General features: G+C 39.1%; 1 protein-coding gene across 11 annotated transcripts in view; it reads right to left on the reverse strand.

Moving 5' to 3' along the window:
- The window catches only part of ESRP2 (epithelial splicing regulatory protein 2), a 44352-nt gene that overhangs the window by 18157 nt on the left and 3266 nt on the right, over positions 1-22929 (reverse strand). For 8 of the 11 annotated variants that reach the window (XR_008451989.1, XM_054078361.1, XM_054078359.1 and 5 more), the window contains exons 4-10: positions 5270-5383; positions 3488-3602; positions 2663-2761; positions 2491-2545; positions 1558-1668; positions 712-844; positions 485-527 (exon numbers count right to left, since the gene is read on the reverse strand). Coding sequence is in view for 10 of the 11 variants with exons in the window: in XM_054078361.1 (XP_053934336.1) it covers positions 485-527; positions 712-844; positions 1558-1668; positions 2491-2545; positions 2663-2761; positions 3488-3602; positions 5270-5383 (670 nt within the window). In the remaining variant the exon portion in view is untranslated. The remainder of the gene's footprint in view (positions 1-484; positions 528-711; positions 845-1557; positions 1669-2490; positions 2546-2662; positions 2762-3487; positions 3603-5269; positions 5384-22929) is intronic. The other 3 variants (XM_054078358.1, XM_054078357.1, XM_054078356.1) reach the window with 3 other exon arrangements.

A 22929-nucleotide genomic window follows, 5' to 3' on the forward strand; every position in this document is an offset into this window, starting at 1 on the left:
CAGCCAGTTACATATTGTTGTGCTGCTCAGTCAATTCCATAAGAGGCGGGAGCAGCAAAGTATTAAGGAGCGATACAGAAGATAAGTAGCTAGCAATAAACCCACAGAAGACCTGAGACACTACTAACTCTCAACAACCTATTTTGAAGTGCAAATCCCTTACCCTGAAAGTATTTAACATTTTAATGAAATTGAAACAAAGATGAGATCAGTGTGAACTTATACAAGGCACATAGGTGTTCCCACTGCAAAAGCTCATCTTCCTCCCAAACAGCAAGACCTGTCTGTGAACATCACAGCCCAAACGCTCACAGCTCAGATTCAACCACGTGAAACCAGAACCTGACAGGGTCAAGTATTCTTGGAAGGCAAAACAGGAAAAACTACTTCATTATCCATTCTCAGTCAAGTAAAAAAAATAATCATAACTAGAACACTGCTCCTATGAACTTAACTAATGCCACTGAACTCCAACACCACTTACCTCCTGCAATTTTTAAGAATTCTTCCCCAGTTGCTTTGTAAACCTTAAAAAGAAAAAAAAAACCACACACAAAAATTAGAACATTCAACACTAACACACATGCACTCTTCAACATCTGTATTTTGGTACTTTGAGCAAAACACAAATGCAGTTTGTTCTCATTTAAAACTACAGTCTAGAATATGCAGGTTGCTCTCCAAAGACTTTTTCACATCACTGTTCTTTACCTCAATGTATCTGCTACCCATGTGGTGTTTATGTCTTTCCAGTGCGAGATCTCTCTGTTCAGAATCGACAAACCGAACTAACGCTTCCCCATTTCTTCTTCCTTGAGCATTGAGACAAAGAGCCACACCACCTCTGGAATGTAAAGCCAGCAAAAGTAAACTTAGCTTGAGTCTTTACTACATTTAATAAATACTTGTGTAACAATAGTGCAGAAATCAGACTTTGACACAGAGTTTATAGATTGAAAAAGAAATTGCTACTATCCACAATTTGATTTCATTTTTAATGTAACACAATTCTACTGCAGAATCCACTTCAGTAAGATCTGGGATCTCATGCAGTTCACTACCTTCTTAGCTTTCATGCAGAGATAAATTTGCCGGCCCTTCCTATCATCTCAGAGATGCAGATTTGAATTTCCTCATACCTCTAAATAAAAGTTCCATTTCTGTTGAGAATCTGGAATACACATTAAATGACAGGTATGCTAAATTGAACTCACTTTTTCTCTACACACACGCATATATATACAGAGAGGTGTATACACATCAGTCTCATGAGAATTTATAACAAACAGCACTTGGAAGTTTCTGACTGTGGTCTACCTAGCTGTAGCAGAACACTGAAGAGTTCACACAAAATTAACACTTCTATTACATCTTGGACTCTGCCTTGATTAATGCAGTAGGAGTTTCTCCCTTTAGGTACCAGCAATAAATTAACCCATGTTGGTTTTCAGTAAGTCTTATGTTGGTTTTCAATAAGTTGTTGGTCTTTCAATAAGTCTAGAAAAGCCTGCTATAAAAGACAAAGTAATAAAGCAAGTCAAATTCTTATTATCCTACTTGGCAATGTTAAGTCCTTTGAAAAATCGAGCAATATCTTGGTCTGAAGATTGCCACGGCAAACCTCTGGCACGTATTACTGTCTCACTGTCCACTGTTTCAGATTTACTACTGGAGAGAAAGGAAAAGAAAACCAAACTAAAGTAAGCTTTAATCCAGGTTTTCCATTACATTTCCAAATTTCCATTTGCAGCTAATTTAACTTGTACATCAGGAGTATATTTGCTGTTAAGACTCTTCTAATGCCATTACTCATTTCGTTAACGAAAGGAAGGATAATGATGACAATCCTTTTCTATATACAATTGCCAAGATGCACTAGGCTGTCATCACATCACAGTTCCTTAAAAAAAATCAGAAGACTGTCTCAAAGTGAAATCATAAGGAAGTGGATTAATTTTATTTGAAAGATCTAACAGTCCAACACAGATTATTACAAGGCAGTCCTAATCAAGAATACATATTACTTAAGATGTTTCCTTCTCAAGTAACTGCAATGTATTTGAAAACAGAGAATCATTCCAATTCTTCTTTCCTTAACCCCAGTGTGCAACGCAGCGCATTAGACCACTCTTCAGAAGCACCGTGTAGTTCAGCTGCACGTGGGGTGCCCTGGCCATGATCCCTGTTGACTTAGGGAAAGTTCACAAATATTTCTTCACTGCTGGGTAAGATAAGTCGGCCTCATTGCCATGCCAAACAGAAGCTAGAGAACAAAGAGCATTTAACTCATAGTGACTTTAAAGAGATGGACTAAAGTACAGCATTTGACACACCAGCTACAGTTTGCCTGTGCTAGACTGTTGAATGCACTGCTACTGCTCTCAGGAACCAATGTACTTTCACAGTGACCCTGGGGAAATCTGCACAAGCTTTGCTTGCTGCAGACAAGACTCTGCTTTGGTTGTAAAGAATCACAACAAGGGCACTTACCAAGGACCTGTTTCGTACTTGTATTTCACAGTTTCAGGCTCGGTAAATATGTAATCTGCAACAAAACAGGAAGTTTAAATATAACCAGGGTCAGAGATTAATTAAGAATGACAGTACCACTGCCAATTCTTAAAAGAAAGATTTCAGCATTCTGTATAAATCATTCACTTACTACAACCTTCAGAAAGCATGCTGAAAATGATGGCCACCATGGTTTTCACTTGCCACACGCCGAAGTCTTCCTCTGTCTCATCTGTCCCTAAGCCAAGATCTAAACAGGCAATTATAGAAAACAACAGACTTGCACAATCATTTGCAAACAAGTCATAAGGCTTCCCCAATATTCACATAGAATTGGTAAATCAAATTTACTGGTCTTAGCTGGGACACTACCATTAGATATTTGTTACTCTGCTCATAAACTGGTTAATATTCACTTTAACAGTCAACAGTATGAAAACTATTCAGAGCTTACATCATTTCAGTGTTAACAGTTAAAAAAGAAGTTGAATCAGTTTCTATCACTTCAAATGTAACTGAACTCTAACCACATTCAGCTGGGCCACAACAATCCTCCTAAAATTTAGATGTAGGGTGTTGGGGGTTTTATTATTGGCGTTTTGTTTTGTTTTAAATTCAGTTGGGTCAGGATCACACACAGAACTACTAGGATCTGCAAAAAGGAGAACCTCACAGGCCAGTCGGTGCTAAAAAGGCCTGCTGATAGCTAAGTGCTTCCTTTTAGATCAAGTACCAATGCAAGTGATGTTTTTCTTTAGTGGGTTTACTAAATATGGTTTAGAACTCAGTGTCAGACTCAAAACCAAAAATAAGCAGCGCTACTCCACCAACGCACTTAAGCAAACGCTCCCTCCATTTTACCTGTGAGTTTAAAACCCACTTCTTAGGTTAGAAGAATAAAACCAGCAATGACTAGAAAGATAACGCCTAAGGAAACGTAACTGATTCTGATGTAAAAGCTGCAGCAAAAGGATACATTCTGCCATGGTCTTGATGTTTTGATCTTTCACGGTGGCTGAACTAGGGTAGCAAGTGTGAAATTCTTTGCGCAGATCATAAAAGGAATAGAAGCAGTCTGACAGCAGGATGTTCTATGAAGAAGGCAAAAAGTTTGTTTTGTACACATCATTCCTTTAAATTCTGATTAATCTTTTTGGACTGAATGAAGCAGTCTCAAAAAAATCACATAGTTGCATGTCATCAGCTTGTCTATGATAGACCAGTTTACTTCCTTTGTAACACAGTTCAAATTCCGCAGCCTTACAGAATCTGATCTCTAGATGAGCAAACCCAAACAGCTTCCGACAGGCAGACCTGCCTTCTAGAAAAGATGACTGTGAAAGAAAAGACACAAAAAACCAAACAAAACCCCAAAAAATATTTAGGTTTTGCTGTTCTATAAATACTCCCATTTAGGATATTGTTTTTTCTATTATGTGGCTACACTGAAAAGCAATATTGTACCAAAACATGATAAAGTTTAAATAAATATCTTTACAGTGTACAAAATATCTTCCAGCAACTTAAAGACATTTATTCACTACAGTTGTGTATTGGATAAGAACTTTATTATAAAAAATTATTAAACAAACATTTAAGTAGCCCTTCACTCAGACAGCAGCTTATTTTTCCAAGGAATAAACCAAATAATTCAGGCCTAATTCACTACTTTCTCTCTCTCACACTTTCCAACTGTTTCACTATATAAAGGTTTGACTTCAGCCTAGCCAAACAGCACTCACCTTTGTAAAGAAGGAATTGAGAAAAGTCACATGGTCACGCTTCTTAGAATGGTAGGAATAGTAAAAGCTAAGGTCTGAGGCTTACTAACATTGTGCGGAGGGAAGTAAACTTCCACAAATGAAAAATTATTGAAGGAGAAAAAAGAAGACAAAAGAGAATGAAATGCAGTAACTGAACACTATCAGATCCATTCCTTGATATGGTATGGACAATTATTTCTTCCACAACATTATATGTTTGTTTTGGTTTAGTTCATTCATCTCAAGAAGGAAGTACAAAGTACCCACCAAAAAAAAAACCAAACCAGTATCATCTTTGAATGTTAAATATCACTCTTGCGTCCTTAGTTGCTTCATTTCTACATAAACATGCACTTCTCATAAAAAGTCACAGTGTTATGTTTTAATGTAACACAAATGCCAAGCGAATACTTGTAGAAACTTGGCATGAGCCAATAACCTTATATAGAGGAAAAAAATACAGCTGATCAGTCAGCTCCTTCCACACCAGCAGCTCCCATTCCAGGAATCACTGCCATTCTCCAGGGCAAATCGCTGCCTGTGTGTTTACTCTTTACAGGACACTGACACATGGCTCCTACCAATTTCGGATCTTGGTAGAAACCCATGGCTCTGCACAGAACCTGTGGTTTAACTCAAGCCTAAACAAAGCAATAGTTCTCCACCGCTGAGGTTAGACTTGTACCCTTGCTTCCATTTCTTGAGACACAGAATTCAAAGCACTTGTGTTGTTCCTGTCTCTATCCCATCTTTCCTAATTTTCCTCTTCATCATGCTCATGTGGGAGTCCTCAAGTATTGTAACTGACTTCCAAGAACAAGTGCCGAGAACTACTTATCAGGGTTCAGACAGTTAGGGGAACCATCCTAAATATTCTTGGAACACTGTAGTTCCCAGGGTGGAATTGAGTTGCTCATCTCAAACTCACATGAGCTGTTTCCTTTGATGTCCTTAAAGGGCAGTACTGCCCTTCTGCATCAGTTCTGATCTCATACCTTCTTAGATGTTTCTGGCTGGAGGACTTGTCGAATGAGTAACTGGCCATCACTGCAAAGTGTGTAAGAGCTCCTTCCAAGTACTTTCAAATCACTGGATACCAGCTGACTAAACTGAAAAATAAAGTGATAAATTTCATTCTACTGACTGATACAGATAATTTCATAGAGCAAGCACTTTCTAGTAATGCAACACTTCATCTTTTAAGAAAATAAAATAATTCAGCACTCAGTAATAGCTTTTGTAAAAACACGGACAACAGATGTGGGCTTCTGATAAAGGTAAGTAAATAGAAGATATACACTTGCAGAACAGAAAACAAGAACAGCATCAGTATGGTAAAAAGAACATCCAGGAAAACATGGCAGAATTATGAGAATTATGAGAAAGGTCATGGTACTACAATGGCAATGTTTGAAATCCAAACTAACTATAAGGAAAGCTATGAAATATTTCAAAGGAAACAACCTTTTGAGAACAATCACAATACTCATTTTACAACAGTCTTTCTTTACCTATGGCAACTTAGACTTTGGTTATTTCCTTAATATTTTCTAATTTGAACTTCAAAAAGAAAGAAACGCTACTCATCAGGAGTTATTAATGTTCCCAAAGCTATATGCTATAAAACCTAACAAATCATGGTCTAATACCTTCAAAAGTGAAATTATAATCAGCTCAGATCCAAGTTAAAGAAAGTTCTTAGTGGAGATAGTGTTACAAACACCAAATAAAACAGGGTTATTCCCTACCTGCAGGCTGGAAAACCCCTAATACATTAATTCTCAAGAGGAAAGAGCTCCATCTGTCTTGTTCAAAGTTATTTTCCATCCTTATACAACAGCCAGTGTTAAATTCCTTGCTCATAATAGTCAACTAACGTATTATAGGACCTACGTGTATCAAATCAGTAAATAGTAGCTTGTTAGTTAACTTTCAAGGGGACAAATATAGTTATTCTAAGCTTCTCTCTTGATGCTACTCCCTCCCAGGAAAGCATCACCTCTCAAGCAGAGCAATAATTAACATCACAATGCAGTAGCCACCCACTGCTCTCAGCAATCATATACAAGTCCAAAACAAGCACCTCCAAAAGCACATTACAAGTTGACTTGAAACTCAGACAATACCTTTGTGCTATCTTTTAACCTGTGCATGGAGGAAAAGAGGGTGGCTGTTGGTTTTTTTTTTTTTTACCATCAACACTATGTGACACTACATTGTTACAGTTTCTGCTTGAAGAAAGATGATGTCCTAATGACCTGATCCCACAGGTACACAGCATTTGCTGTTTGAACAAACGCTGCAGCGTCTGCATCCACAAGGTAAGGCTCCACAAGCGAGAAATCATATATGATTTAGTAGAAGCACAGACATGATTACCCAGGCTTTATTTCAAAATAACTGCTCAAATCCAATTCAGGCCCTTTTCTCAGCTTGGACAGCTAATCAGTGTTCCACCAATGTTTTGAGTTCAGAAATGCTGTAGTAGTGGCTACTACATCTCAAGACAGAGAAGTGAGGGGCAGAGCTGCATGAAATGTAGGAGGAGGACAGAAGATGATCAGAGGGCTGGAGCACCTCCGGTACAAGGACAGGCTGAGAGAGCTGGGGTTGTTCAGCCTGGAGAAGAGAAGGCTCTGGGCAGACCTTAGAGTAGCTTCCAGTACTGAAAGTGGCTCGAGGAAAGCTGAGGAGGGGCTCTTGATCGGTGGGGGGGGAGGTGCAGGGACAGGATGAGGGGGAATGGTTTTAAGCTGAAAGAGGAGAGATGTAGATGACATCTTAGGAAGAAATGTTTTCCTGTGAGGGTGATGAGGCCCTGGCCCAGGCTGCTCTGAGAAGTCATGGCTGCCCCATCCCTGGAAGTGTTCAAGGCCAGGTTGGATGGGGCTTTGAGCAACTTGATACAGCGAGAGGTGTCTCTGCCCATGGCAGGGGGGTTCAAACTGGATGATCTTTAAGGTCCCTTCCAACCCAAACCATTCTGTGATTCTATGGTTCTATGATCTCCCCACAAACCCTTTTACAAAGCAGTTTGCATACTACCGAAACACAAAATCAAGCACACCCCAATCAACCAATAAATAAATAAATAAAGCAACCCAAACTCTTGCACATTCAGCCAGTCACTTTCCTCCTGTCCGCTAGTTCAGGTTGCGCTCCTACCAGGAGCTGAAGTCTTGAATAACCTGAGACTATAAAGCCAGTCATTGTTTAAGGACGATTTAAAGTAAGAAAACTGAGATCTGAGAGTACTCAAAATACTTCAGTTGATGTGTAAACACCAAAAAAAGAAGAGAATTCCAGAAGACTCAAAAGGCATCACTTCAGAAATGCAGTTCTGGGGACTGTCACAGTCACAGACCAACAAGAAATACTCTCACTGCAATAACAGGCATGAGGAAGAGGAGATGAGGCGTTCTTACTAAATGCAGCGCCTTACTACTTTCCATTTTAACTTCTAGGCACAGTAATGAGCAAATATTTGTAAAAAGGGATGGTAAATGGTGATATGATTTAGTCTCCAGAAGGTATACAGGGCTTCTTTCCAACAGGAAGCAGAAGCTTACTGATGAACAGTAATAAAACACTCCCCAAACATTCGACTTTGTACCCTGTGATCCTGAAGATGCACAAGAGCCCATATAAAGAGTGCAACTGGGGAGCTATTTTGATCAGACACAGAAATCCAATACACACAATCTGAGGGAAGCAGAAAGTGTACACAGCCTCCTGCTTTACAAATAAAACGTAACAGATGCAGTCCAAAAAGTCTTCAGCAAGTTAGAAAACAAAAGGAGAAAAATGTTTGGACAAGGGAGGAAATGCTCAGGCCAAATGGGTAAATCAAGTGGTCAAAATCAAGACTGTTGCACTGAAATATTCACATTTTTTTCAGAAGGTATTTCCCACACAACGTACAGCTGAAGAGACAGACACACAACACTGCTATTTCCAAAAGCCCCCAGTCAGAAGACATCGAAAAGACTGAAACGTTGCATAAGGACCCCGTTAAGCCTAATACTCTAAGCGTACTAAAGCTGAAAGAAGGCATGAGGGGCAGCATTTGGTTTTGGTTTTAACTGAGTCTAAGCATTTGCGCTACATATTTATCAAATGTCAGCGATAACATTCAGCATTGCAAACTCTGTTCCACAGGGACAACTGACACACCAAAACAATTGTCTACTTTTCTTACTAGAGACTAGTAGCTTAAAGCACCTCAGATAAAACGCTACAAGGCTGGCAGGCCTGGGTGACTGCTTATTTAGAAACTCCTATTTTAACCGAGCCTTTTTGAAACTTTGGTGTGTACTGCACCAGAAGAGGGCAAAAGGAGTATGGGAAGAACAGTCAGGAGACATAAGGAACCCTTCCTAACCAAATCAGCTTAACTATCGCATGGGTTAACTGAGGAGAGGAATGGGGTAGCAGGGTGTGAATGGGACGATTCATCTAGGGAAGAACATGGGGCAAAATAGCAAGCATAATACTGCCACTGAGGAACGACAGGTATGTGAGATCAGCCTGAAACAGCTTCCTTCATCTACAGGAGATGCCTCCAGATTCTGGAAAGGTCAACTATGAAAAGCAAAGCTGTGGACCAGCTCTCATTGCTACCCCCAAGTCTTTCAAGCAATAGATACAGTCTGTCACATGCATCATAAGGAGCTAAAGCAATCACTGCAGATGTGTTTATACAGCCCCACTGAAATATAAGCTAAGCAATTCAGTGTTCCTCCTCCAGTCTTCGTTTTTGCACCATGAATTTTAGCCAGCATCTCAAAAAACAACCTTGAACCAGCATACACCCAAGTGTAGCAAGCTAAGGACAAGTTAAGACCAGTGCCAGATTTACATAACATTTTTCTGTCTCACATGTTGAACAACCTGTCCACAGTTCTGTCATCTCATAAATTCCATCCACATCTCTTTCACTCCACTAATAAAAAACATCTTGGCTATTTACCTCCTGCCATTCACCTTCATGCTGCCCTCCATAGCACTCTTCCACTTCCGCATGCAAAGCGGCCCCACCTTAAGACTTCCCCCACCAAACTCACACACCCTGTCTCTCCCCTGTTAATCTACTAATTTCATAGCAACAGAGCTGTACAGCGTTAATTACTACTATTTGCATCTTGCAACCAGCCCTCATTTCAACTGCAAGAACCACAGCATACTGGCATCGCCCTCCACCCTTTATTGCTTATTCCACCAGATTAGTTTGTCTTCTAGAGCTCTGATGAGTCACTCCATATTTAAAGGAATATGGTCAATAATTCAATACCAAGATTAAAAACTGACCAGGAGAGAGGAGAGGAGAGGAAGAATCAAACAAGCTGCTTTGTGCATTTACTTCCACGAAACCTGAAACAGTTCTTAGAGAAAAGGTGGTGAGAGGGAAGGATGGAGTTTGAGCAGCACTTGGAAAAACTGGCTAAACTGGATTTCGGTCATGCAGCCCAGAGCACAAAGACAGCAAAGAGACATGTTTTGCCAGCAGCAAAGTTGGTTGAAAGCCAGCACAAGCTGCTGTGTTTTCTGCAAATGAATCCCAAGGGGCTGGAATGACACAGCCCCCTTCATGTTGCCTCAACTAGGACTGAACAAAGCTGTGGATCTTAAAGAAACAAGAATAAGCTCTTCCTATAGTTATGCACAAAGCACTAAAATAAACCTCTAGCTATGTGGATATTCCCATTTCCCTAACTAAAAATAGTTCTTATCCTTGAGAAAGGCCACTGCATCTGCACTGCACCCATGCTTTGCATACTAATGAGATAATTCAGTTGCACAGTGCTCCCATGCTGTCAACTGAACCATTTCTAAAACACCAAGATACTCTGAGGAATTCTTGCTTTAATTTACCTCTGAGAAATAACAGAAAATTCATCTCTTCTTACTCACTGGACCTCCAGCAGCTCCTACTGCATCTTCAATACGAGATCCCTTCGTTTAGCAATGCACAAAGTTTCTCTGTTTTGCTTTTGAGCCCCACTGACCTATCACAGCTAAGAGCACCAGATGACAAAATGATTCACAAAGCTTCAGAACTAAAGGCTATCTTTGCAATTTAACCAAGTCTGTAATGTTATGCTAAAGCACAACACAAAAATCCAGCAAAAAACTTAGCTTGTAGTCTACGCTTAGGCAAGGCACAGATCTATTCCCAAGCGGAAAAATAAGTTATATTTATCAATATTCTTGCACAAAGGATGCTCCTCATAGTGTGGGGACTCTGTTTCACATCAGTGGTATTGATAGGCATGCTGCTAATTTGCTCAGAGATAACAATTTGGTGACTACACATCAATATGTGGTCATGTTTATGCCAAATTAGTGCATAAAAAAGTGCTCATTTTGACTTCTGTGCCACCTTTAGACTTAGGTGGGAGGACAAATCATATCTGGTCCAGCCGAAAAGTAAGATGGGAAAGGGACAGATGACACTTGATTTGAAATAGTCTGTCAAAAGAATTGGAACAAGTTTAGCATTCTAGATCTGTTTTTTAAAGCAAAAAACGAAAAACCGAAACTTAATCAGGAACGACATCTTTTGGTCATTATTAAAAGGAAAACTTTCAGGAATAACTTAGAAAAAAGTTATTTCAGCTCACTTATGCTCAAGTATTCCAATATATTCCCTTGAGTTAGAGAACTAATTACTAGTATGTAACTGTCCTAGAGAAAGTGAAAATAGACTCCATAGATCTGTAAAATACACTGTTTGAGATGAAAAGTTTTACCAGAAAAGTTTTACACAAATGTGAGCATTTCTTTTGCTCAGCGTTAGAAAATCAGCTGCATGTATTCTTTTTTTTTTCCACATTCATTTTAAGAAATCAAGAATAAAATTCTACTCTGTCCAGTACATATCTCTCTGTGAAGCAGAAGCTAGAGACCTATTTTAGCTCTCATCCACAAATTCTTTTACCCACACAAGAGACTTCCTCCTGTTATGAATGATTAGGCGAAAAGGCTGAGGGCAGCACAGAAACCATTACAGGCAGACAGCTCTATGTACACATACACGTACCTCTCTGTACACAGGCATATGGTTACGAACAGAATTATACATAGTGACACAAATTCTAATATTAAAAATCTCATCAGATCAGCTGAATTTTCATGTTTGCACATCTAACAACTGAGACTTAAGTCCATGAAATTATTTCTAAATTTCAATTAACTGCATTTCTCAACATTTTCTTTAAGTCCTGAAATTTGTTACATTTTATCAGTGTAATGAAGTTTGGCAAATACAGCTTGTAGTCTATCAGACAAATTATCAAAGAGAATTTAAGAAACTGGATTAATAGTAGTATCATCATCCATATGGATTCACATACATAGCAGCATTTTATATTATAGAAGCAACTTAAGTAGCAACCAGTTAAAGCACTTCTTTTTCAATCAGAAATATCAGAGTTCACTCTCATGCACACTCTCACACTTCGCAATATGCCAACTGTCAATTGAAAGACAGATGTTAAACTTTTCTAATTGCAGCTCTCCCAGCAATGAGGCCACATACTTCATATAACTGACATCATATATACTACCACTTTGCAACAAACAACACATAAGCTTTGACTGAAACCATGCAGGACATCCAGTCTTTGTGGATTTAAAAAAGAAAAAAATCATCATTACTTATCAGCTGTCTTCCAGGCCATTGCTGTGGATCATTCTTTGCACATAGAGCACATAATAATCTGTTTTTCAGGCAGGAGAAGCATGGAAAATGAATGACAATCTCTGAAAAGATCTCTCTGAAGATTCTCTACTCCAAGTTCTTCTGCAGGCAAAGACATTGCAGTTCTTGCCTCAAAACCTGATCTTACAGGAAGTCCTCTACAATTAGTGCCAGAGAACACTCAAAACTAATTGTATAGTTGCAGGTGTAGCTCCTGAAAGATCTCCATCGGCTGAACAGTGTAACAGGCTGCCCAGAGAAGTTGCAGAGTTCTCATCCTTACAGATATTCAAGATCCAGCTGGACATGGTCCTGGGTAGCCTGCTCTAGCTGGCCCTGCTTTCAGGGGTTAGACTATAGGGCCTTTCCAACGTCAGCTAGGGTGTGATTCTCTGATCTCTTCAGACTCTCTCCAGTTTGCCTACTGCACAGCTACATTACAGATCACCGCATCAGAGCCACCACAGCGAAAGCACACAGGAGTGTTTTTGTGCTTGGGGAAGGATATCTTCTCTAGAAGAGGGAAGAAATCAAGAGGCAAGATGCAGCCACTTTTGATTATCAGAACTTTTCTGCCACCAAAACATAAGCAAGATTGGAGCACCACGGAAACACACACACACACACACACCCCCCCCCACCACACAGCCCCTTTCCATACCCCAAGATATTATCTTTGGGAAATATTTTCCCTGGTATTTTATGCCTCAGACCCTACACTCATGAGGGTTTCACATTTATTTACAATGCTCTCCATGGGCAGTTTTCTGCTCCTTCACTCTTCAAACCCTGGTGATAATGTCAGACTTATGCATGCAATGGAGGAATTTGAAGCATGTCAATATACTGGGAGGTGCACAGACTGCGTTTCAGCAGTATTTACAAGTATGATAACCCTTTATTGTGCTAGGTAACTTTTTAAACAGAGAATCCCATAGTAAGCCCTTGCCTTTGTTCATCTGTTAACTACTATTCCACATGGCCGATAACGGATACTGGTGACCTTGTACTGAAATTGCTGTATGGAAAAAAAGAAGTGTAAGCCACAGTGCGGCCACAAGCTGCCACTAACTTTTCTTGCCTTCTAGCAACACATAAAAAATTACTGTACATAGATACTATTCAGAAACAAACATGAAAAGAAATTGCCCCTCACTTTTATTTCTTTGCAGGTGAAATTCGCAGTAGACAACAGAGGCAGTCCATGTTGACTCAATGGAAATGTTCAAAAACAATACTGCCAGTTTTATTTCTCCTATTAAGAGGAAAGCAACTTTTTTGCTTTACAGAACAATAATACTCAATGTTATTTGGTAACTGAAGAGTAGCTTGGAAAAAGCATGGCTTTCATCTCCAGCATGCCAGACCATAAACTACATAACGATGCTCAATATGGCCAGTCAGGTTACATACCACCCACTGCCTCTTGAAGTACTATAAACTGTATGAAACAACTGAGTAATCAGTTACAATGGCCACCATAAATATATGAGAGAGCGACAGCAAGAGAGAGAGATACAGATGTACCTACTACCCAAAACCAGTCAGAGTTCCCATCTGACTTTGAAATTTGCATGTGTAAAAGCAGGTTTACACTCCTCAGTCTCAAGGAGACGCAGGATGAGCTTCAAGCACTGCAGACTGTCTTCTACTCTAGAACATTATGTTGCTTCTTACTGCCTGCTAACCTTGTTGTCATTTTGCATTCATTGCTGAATAGGTCCAATAACAGCAAAGCAGGTACCACACTTCCTGCTGCTCCTGCTACTGTTCCAAAATAGTTTTGTCTACACTGGCTATCTCTAAAGACACAAACTAGTATCATTGCTTTTCTCATAGAAAGAAATTAATTCCTTTCCATCCATGGCATGAGCTAACAAAGGTAACAGTGTTAAGGTCTCAGTTATCATCAGCTTGGGGTCCTGCCACAAAGTCCCAAACATCACAAATCTTCAAAGTAAGAAGTAGTTAAAAAATGCAAAATATATTTTTCAAACTATTTCAAGATATCCACTTTTACTTGGTTGGGAAGTTGAAGTTTCAGGAAGCAATACCACCCTGTCCTCCTCCCCACTGCCATCGCTCAGGTCACCACTGAGTTCTCAAGTCGAGAAGGCACACAACCTCCATAAACTTCTTGTAATGACTGTAAGAGTTTGAGAAACATGGAAGATACTCTTCAAGTTTATCACACCCTTCCATACAACAAATCATAAAAACGTACTTTTAAATTCATTATATGCCTTCAAAATTGCATACAGAGGACTGGAAACTTTAAGTTAGATGACTACGAGATGCCTACAGTTAATTTTCTGCATAAAAATCAAAATAGATTTGTTTAGCATGGATCACCAACTGATGGAATATGAAATACAGAAATGCAGCAACAGTGGACAGGCTTTGTCTGTCCGGTGACAGTTTGCAGAGCATAGGAAATGGAACACAGGCTCAAGACTGCAATAAACCACCTTAAGGGTGAAACTTCCACCTTATTTCTTTCTCTGGCTCATCTTAATTTGGCCTGGGTCTTTGTACTACAAAGTAAACAACAGACAACTACAAGTTTTAATTCTTCCTAGGAAAGAATGAAAAAATCTAACCTTTTGCCAAGACAAAGATCTGTCCAAGCCATGCCACTTGAGCATTTTATGACCATTTTTTATTAATTATTTCTTAGATGGAAGTTTGCAACACTAGATTATTTGCATGCTTTCCATCTACGGTATCTACAGCATCTAATTCAGGTAACGCATTAAGCATAAAAAGCAAGACCATGTCTCAGGCCATTTAAATGTCACAGCAGTCAGGTCACAGCTTTTATCTTCAAAAGCACACGCTGTTTTAATAAGAGAGTGTTGAAATATGCAGAGTACTCCACAAATAAGCTACTTGAAGTTAGCCTTGTGTAAGATAAAGCACCCTACTCCAGCAACGTAAGAATTCTACTGTTTCTAGACTTACTTTACTTTATATTATCTATCACGAAACTGCTAAATAAGGAAGTAGTTACTGAGATAAAATAAGTTTTCACCTTTACATTAAACTGTATGAAAGAGGATGCTAGCCATCAAAACCAACAAAATAACGCAAAACACAAAGTTTATGTCTTGTAGAACACTCTAGTAATCACAAGTCTGTCTTTAAGCTAAAGAAAACTTTCAGAAAACTCTGAATACTAGCAACACAAGAAAATTCATACTCTGCCAACCTTTACCTACATTTCAACCTGGTTTACAAGGGTGCCTCACACTCCTCACAGGCTTCTTGCTATCAGCTCAATTTACAGAGCAAGTCATTACAGTCAGAAAGACAAGGCTGAACATACTTTCCAAATTCTAAGTTTTAATTAATATGCTGTGACTGCTAAGTTTCCTAAAGTCTTCATTTAGGCACAAGCTGTCTCTCAGTGTTCTATACCTCCCCCACTCCCTCTTACCTCTGTTTCAAGGACAAACTTTCATTAGCAATGTGATCTTTAGCACTAGCTCTATTGACTGCAATGCACGGTACTGCTCTATTTACTCAACACTATCTCATTGTTCGTAGTGCAAGCTTAACCAGTTGTAGGAGACTACCCCATAACTACAAAATTAAAGCATTTTTTTTTTCCTATCAGGTTGCTTTTCAGTTTATTTTTGTAGCAATAGGCAATGAAACTAACAAGAAGGGGAGAGATACAAAGACAGACAACATACCTATTATCCACAATTTAGTTTCGTTCAAGATGCCTTTATACTCCTGCCTCTCCATTAAACATATTGTAAGAATATCACAGGCATGGAGCTTCCTCAATAACAGTCTTGAGATCTATGAGGTATCCTTGCTTATACAGGTATCCAAGTCAAACCCTTACAAATATCAGCAAAGAAGTCAAACTCATAAAACAGGCTATACTCTCTTTCAGAAAGAGGGATCTTCCCTTGTTCAATGTGCTTCCATAAAAACACAAAGGAGAAGTAAAAGTAGATCCCTAAATCAGCTTGCCTTTAATCTCTGAAATTTTAAATTCACAGATTCAGGTAGCAACCTCATGCATCAGGAATTGATTATGTTTGAGAAAAGGAAAAATGAGAGTAAGAAATTATTATTTCAAATATTTTAACAGTCTAACAGATCTAACTGAGTAAGATCAGAATTTACACTTGGCCTTCCAAGGAATTCAGATCTGCCCAGTACAGAATGAGAAGACAAATGGTGACATTAAAATAGTGATGTTATTTAGATGTTACTTCCTGTTACAGAACTACATCCTCTCTTTTGGTAGATTCTTGTTTCCAAAGTGAGTTCATTATCACTGAAAGATGTGATATGAGGTCTCTGGAATAGGAAGCAGCTCACACAGTTTCTTGATCAGTTCTCAGCATCTGAGATTTATAGGAAGGAGAGGCTTCTTTAAGTATACCGAAAGAGCAGCAGTTTTCTTCTCCCGCTCTTCATCTTTCCACATTGCCATTTCACATGCTTTACAACAACCAAAAGTTCACCCTGCAACAGTTTCATTCTGCTATAAGAAATAACATCGGCTAATACAGTCCAGTCATTAATCTAGCAAACCCCAAAACTGTCATATTCTTATTCTTGTGACTGCTACCTTATCTTCCAGCACATTAAATCCCATGCATCCCTCTTTGATGCATCAGTTACTTGATTCAAGAGGTTTGATGCATTATGCACTGGTTTTGCACTGTTTTGTGTTTCTCTTCAGCTGCAAAGAACTCCTAAATTAACTTTCAGGTAGGCAGCTACAGTAAGAACTACTTACAAAGCAAGGCCTTCGCAGTGGTTTTCGCCATTTTCCAAGTTGCATACTGTAACTCTGCTTTACTCCTAGTGCAATTCATTGCAACAGAATTACTTATCAGTAAAGTAATTGTGCCAGTTGTGGCATGTTTAACCTCACACACTACAAACATCTACACAATTCACTGCAAGGTTAAAGCATGTTTAAATTTCTTTGGAAACAGAATGAGAGTGTGGAAACACCATTAAATTAGTTTTGATATCAATTCAGTAAGAATGATAATACAGTTCAGAGACTTCTCTAGAGCTCTAGTAATAAAACAAAACCACCACAGGAGCCAAGTTTTTGAGAAAAATAATAAAATTGGTTCTTAATCTTAAAATTAAGTTTCTTCCCAATATTTTAGCGATAACACAATAGCCACATCTAAACACATCTTTGGCCCTTTCTGCCCAATGCAGATCTAGAAAGAAAGGAAGCAAGGGGAAAAGAAAACTGAAATATTTTTAAATAGAAGCTTGGGATAAGTGTCAGGGGTGTCTTTCAGTTTTGTTTTATAACTCATAAAAAAAAAGTGAGTCTTTAAATTTCAGATAGTTCCCTGTACCTTTTGCGTAATATCTCATAACTAACACCCACCTTTCACAATATGTGGATTTAATGAGTGAGGGACAGATTAGTAAAGCAGCTGTTTACAAACAAAGCAAGAACAGAGGCTACTGTATAGAAGTATACCAGAGTAAGTTAGTGAACAGTTTAAAGAACATCAATGCAGATCTTTCATAGCAAAGCACTAAAAATTTTTTGTAAAGCAAACATGACTTCTGAGTCAGTACCTTCTTAGGATACATGTGAAGTTGCCTTTTAGAGCATCAAGATTCTCCTCCTTTCCTTAAGTAAGGTTGCAGCTAACAAATTTATCATGAAGAAAAAAACTATGTGATATCTCTGCAGTTTTTATGAAAAGCAACAACTATTATGAACAATAAAAAAGCTTTTCCAGAGCAGACAGGAGACAGTAAAGACACAAACACGAGAAAGAGTTAAGAGACATATGCGTAGTTCACCCTAAGTTCCAATTTTAACCATAGTAATTACAAAATAAAACCAGGCTAGCACTACATAAGTAGTTGCTAAGAAGAAAATTACTCTCCAACCAGCATTTTCAGTTTTGGCCACAACACTGCTTTGCTAGCAATATCAATCCCAGCATCTATGTGTCACTCTTAAACCTAACTGTTCAGCAAAGAAGTGTTGCAACACATTTTCAGAGATGTTGCCCTCGTTTGGCAGCACTCAGCTACCTAAGACCTTCTGCCTATAACTTCAGGTTGCTTTTTTTTAAAAAAAAAAAAAGAAAAAAGAAAAAAAAATCCCAAGTAAACCAGTGCACAAGATGAGAGAACTGTGCAAGCCTTTCAAAAGCTGAGACAAGAACCAGATAAAATGTTACCAGAGGAAGAAGGAAACAGTAGAGTTTTGCAGTCAATCCAGAGCATCCACACAGTTTTCTATGCTGCTTCCACATAAACGTGTAAGAACTGCTAGAAGCACTGCGTGTATACTTACTGTCAAAGTGGTACAATGCAAATCCTTGGTTTGTCATTTATTATTCCTCAGACACTTTTGAAAACCTGACAATAGTTCAGTCACTCATGTCCAGTGACTTTTTCAGTAGCTACTTACAGCAAGTTAGAAGAAAGAAGTTCAAAGTCTCTAAGGATCACATAATCCAGCAATCTATGTTTTAAAAGGCTCCTACCATGTGTTTTACTCTCCCAACGAAATTCAATATTTGGATACAATATTATAGCTGTGAGAACATCCAAATGTGCTAGTGACATGGTTTTGAAACACTACAACATCACGCTGTGTGAAGCATGATGGCATTTCAAGCTTTTCTGGACAGGTCATAGTAAAGTTTATTTTTGTATATACCCAGACTGGGCAAGAGGTTTAATGTTGCTGTTTAACTTCACCAGAACAACCAGAAGCATATTATGAAGTCTACTCAGGATCGTCCTCAAACCACTAAGCTAGATTATTCACTTCTAATGAATATTGACACTTCTAATTTTAAGAGAAAGATGGCCCGGCTAGCCAAGATGACCACATTTTTATGTTTGCAAAGTAAAGAATATGCAGCTCTAGACAAATCTCTTTATCTAATCTTCCATTCATTCTGAAGCAAAAAGCACCTAAATATAGGAACAAAGCAAGGTGCAAGGGAATACTTGAGGAATTCAGATGAAAGTATTACAGCCTTTAGAGAAATTAAAGTAATTGCTTTTCCACAAAACCTAACAGAAGAGTTGTCAATAACAAAAACATCCACATGATCTACATATATATAGTAACATATACCTATATATACATAACAGAGGAACTGTTTCTGGTATTAACTCTTCTCTGTTTTTAAGAGAACAGGTTTGTGTGTCAATCATAACATAGTGGGTGCCACAAAGGAACTGTAAGGGGAAAAATGGTGTACCTGCACCATCAACACAGAATTACAACCAGGGCTCTGAAATAAGAGTAAGTCACCCATTTTAACTGCTAGAGAAAAAAACATCCATCCTTAAACAACCTGCAGGTACAGGAAACAGGAGAACATCCTTACTTCACCACCATAAAGATTGACAACACTTCAGTATTAGGTATCAGACACAAACTTAGATGAGCATTGGTTAAGTTATCAATGGAAACAGTGAGCTATTAGACAATAATATCTAGTGAGAATTCCTCATAAGGCTGCATACAGACAGTATGCTCAGCCCTGCTGTAAGAGCAGGAATTTATCACTCACCTGCCCCGACAGCCCCAAGACCACCCTATGCCTCTCAGAAAACCCTCACCACTCGCTGCCAACACCAAACTGAGGCCACGGTTTCACAACACAAACTGCTTGGAGGCCAACTTGTCTTAAAATCTTTCTCTCCTTTCACCCACACTACTCGTCCACACGTTGGTGCTATGGCTGCCCTCAGAAAAACTCCCTAATCTGCCACTCTACAGCAGGTTCTGGTACATCAGCCAGAACTGCTCCAAACCAGAGCTCTTTAACTCAGAACAGTGCTCTGCTCCAGTTCAACAAGCAGCCTCAGACTCTTGCATTGGCAGAATGCAGGTTAGGGAGGTCCACGTGGCAGTACCTACCTAAGCGAAAGGTGCCAGGAATCAGTTTTCATATAACTGCAGCTTGAGAACAAGAAGCGGGGGCAGAAAAACTTCAGCTGGTATCACCATGAAACAAGTTGAATCATGAAAATACAACCAAAGGGTGTAGTTTCATAAGACGTGAGCCTGGACAGCAAAGCAGCTTAGTAGTTCCCACCCTACTTGCTCATTTCAGTGATCCTGTTTACAGCACAGCTTCACAAAGAGTTTTACTGACACAACAAAATGATGGCAAAGCACGGCACAGAGGCAAGAAAGAAGCTGGTTTCACTGCTGAATCCAAACCTTGCAAAACTACGCCCTAAGTGTATGTTGTAGAGAGAGTAGCCTGCTCAGTAACACTTGCCAAAGGTTTGAACACACCTGCTCCAAAACTTCAGACCTCGAATCTCAGCAAATATTCCAAAATACAGGCTCTGTTAGGAGTTTTATAGAGACGATGCAGTCACCAAATAATCTGAAGCCAAAAGACCAACCATGAGACTCAAAAAAAACCCAAAACAAACCACCAGAAAAAAAAAAAAAATCACCCTGCATTTTCAGATTTCTGCTGTCTGGAGGTTCAGGGGTGTATTAAAAAAAATACTCAAAAAATAATTTCTCCAAAATGAAGGTGTGACAGCCAGCAAGCAAGCCCAGAAAACTTTCTACCAGCACTTTGTGAAGAGGAAGCTGCAGAACAAGTTTCTCTTAAAAAAAAAAAAAAAGTTGTAACCGGTTTATCAGGTTAGAGGAATTCACTGGTTCTTCTGCCTCTTCCCCCATCCCCACTGTTTCCAAATGCTCATCTAACCAGCTTGTTTCTTGCTGAATTTGTTGATACGCAAGAAAATAAACTGCACCTGCAGCTCAGCCACATGATCAATAGGCATCCAAACATGCTTTGGTGAATTGGTAATTTGCTGCCACTTGATGAAGAGACAATCCCTCAGTATGTTCAATTTGTGCCTAGTTTAGGTGAGCGGAGGGGGGAGGGGGAAGGCTCAGCTTTGTCTCTCTGTGTTTAAGAATATGAATCAAATCCAACACTGATGTGCTGGATTCAATGTACAATGTCATGCAAGATCAACAAGACCAGGACAGTCTTTCAAACAGTTTTATAATACTTTGATTACAATCTATAGGTGAAATTTGGATGCATTCAATAGGTCCAAAAGCAGACTCGGCTCTCATGAGAACCTGTGCCTTTTTAGGTATATCATTCAAAGTCAGATGGTAATCACAGCTAAACACTGCAGACAGCTCTCCGAAATTATTAGATCTTAGACTTATCCTTTGTCAGGGAGGCATGCAAATGCTGCCTTGCAAAAGGAAAGCAAGATGTCTTAAGGCAAGTCATGCTGATTCAGCCAGGTTTTCTGTGTGGGAAGGATTAAGAAATCCACCACGCTTTCAACTGAGTATTCGGTCTTTAACTTAGAACCCCCTTGGCTAGAATCAGTGAAGAACGCGAAGATGTCAGCTTTTTGATGACAGAGTAATGGGGCTGAGAAGAAGGCAAAGTTCATTTTGGTTTTGCTCTTTAAAAGTATTCCTGTGAGGTTTCAAAGAGCAATTTCAAAACAATTTTCTCCCTTAGAAGTTTGGAAACCGGGAAAACATGAAACTCTAGCAGTTTTTTTGAAAAATATAATTAACATCCTAAACAAGCCAGTCCTGCGATTTGAGGATCTGAACAACAAAACCTAGCAAGAATGTCCCAGTAATGCAAGAAGAAATGTAGGACACTAATCTCTAATATGTACTGTAGGTAATGCATGTTTAGAGGCTTACATCACAGGCTCAAGGCAGTTCCAAACACACACTTGAACAAGAGATCTCCTACTTGATTTGTTAAATAAAAAAATCCTCACATTTTTTCTACTCGGTAGCACTCTTCAACTACAACACCACATCTCAGTCAGGAGCCCTAAGTTCACCAGCAACAGAGATAAGTTATTAATGCCATTTTGAACTAAAAACCTCAGGCAGAAAGCTTCCAAAGGGCACACATTTTATTAATTCAGGTAACTATTTCCCTTATACCTGTACAGTACCAGGATCTCCCCTCTCCACCCAAAACATAGCTATCAAAACATTGCACATCACCCACCAGAAAACATAGCTGGATCCCATCAACATACTAACATCTGTGAAATCAATTGCTTGTTACCTTGCACAAGTAGAGTGTTTCAAAACTTGGTGCAAAACGTACAGAACATACAGAGCAGCAAACAGCTCAGTTATCTGGGGACACTGTGCTTCCAAACCTCACTCGGTAAAATTACACAGCAAAACTGTATGGGTGGGCAACCCTACTCTAAGTATGTCTTAAGCCAAATCCAACTAGTAACTCGTGCAAGATGTAGCACTGTAAGAATATGAAGTAAAATTGAAGTGACGCATCAGATATTGAAGGGCCTTGCACCAGCAGAGTAAAGACCTAACCACAGATTGCAGACTTTTTGCAGTCCAAATCACTGCTGGAAAGTCAACTAAATAGTAACACAGAAAGGTTTTCTGCGAACTCAAGGCCCACAGTAGCTGATCTACTTTTTTCCAGTTACGAATCACAGAATGGTTGAGGTCAGGAAAGACCTCTGAAGCACATACAAGTTACAACGGATTTGTGCTTAGTGATTCTCACTTCCCTCTACATCTAGGGACTGGGAAGAGCCAGAAGCAGGCACCAAAACTTTCATTTATGTGACTGAGGTGTGTTCTTAAAGTGAGCACTTTTCAGCTGCATCATCAAATTTTCTACCACAATCCAAGCAGGGCGTGGAAAGCTAATTTCACATACTCCGCAACCATCTCAAATCAAGGTACAAGTCTACTTCCTTTTCCTCCTCCTTTTCAAATAACTACTTCAGCCACCTGTGCTCTTGCTAATCAAAACACTTATCTGAGAAAAAAAAAAACAAAGCAAACCTGTATGTGTTGACAAATACCTGACTCATCTGTAAAATACATGATGCAATGAAAATATTTAATGGACCTATCTTCAAAACTGCAGAAAAGGGTCTGCTATTAAAAGACTCTGAGATTTTTTCACCACC

The sequence above is a fragment of the Cuculus canorus genome, chromosome 13 (genome assembly GCF_017976375.1).
Source record: "Cuculus canorus isolate bCucCan1 chromosome 13, bCucCan1.pri, whole genome shotgun sequence".
NCBI classification, from domain to species: Eukaryota; Metazoa; Chordata; class Aves; order Cuculiformes; family Cuculidae; genus Cuculus; species Cuculus canorus.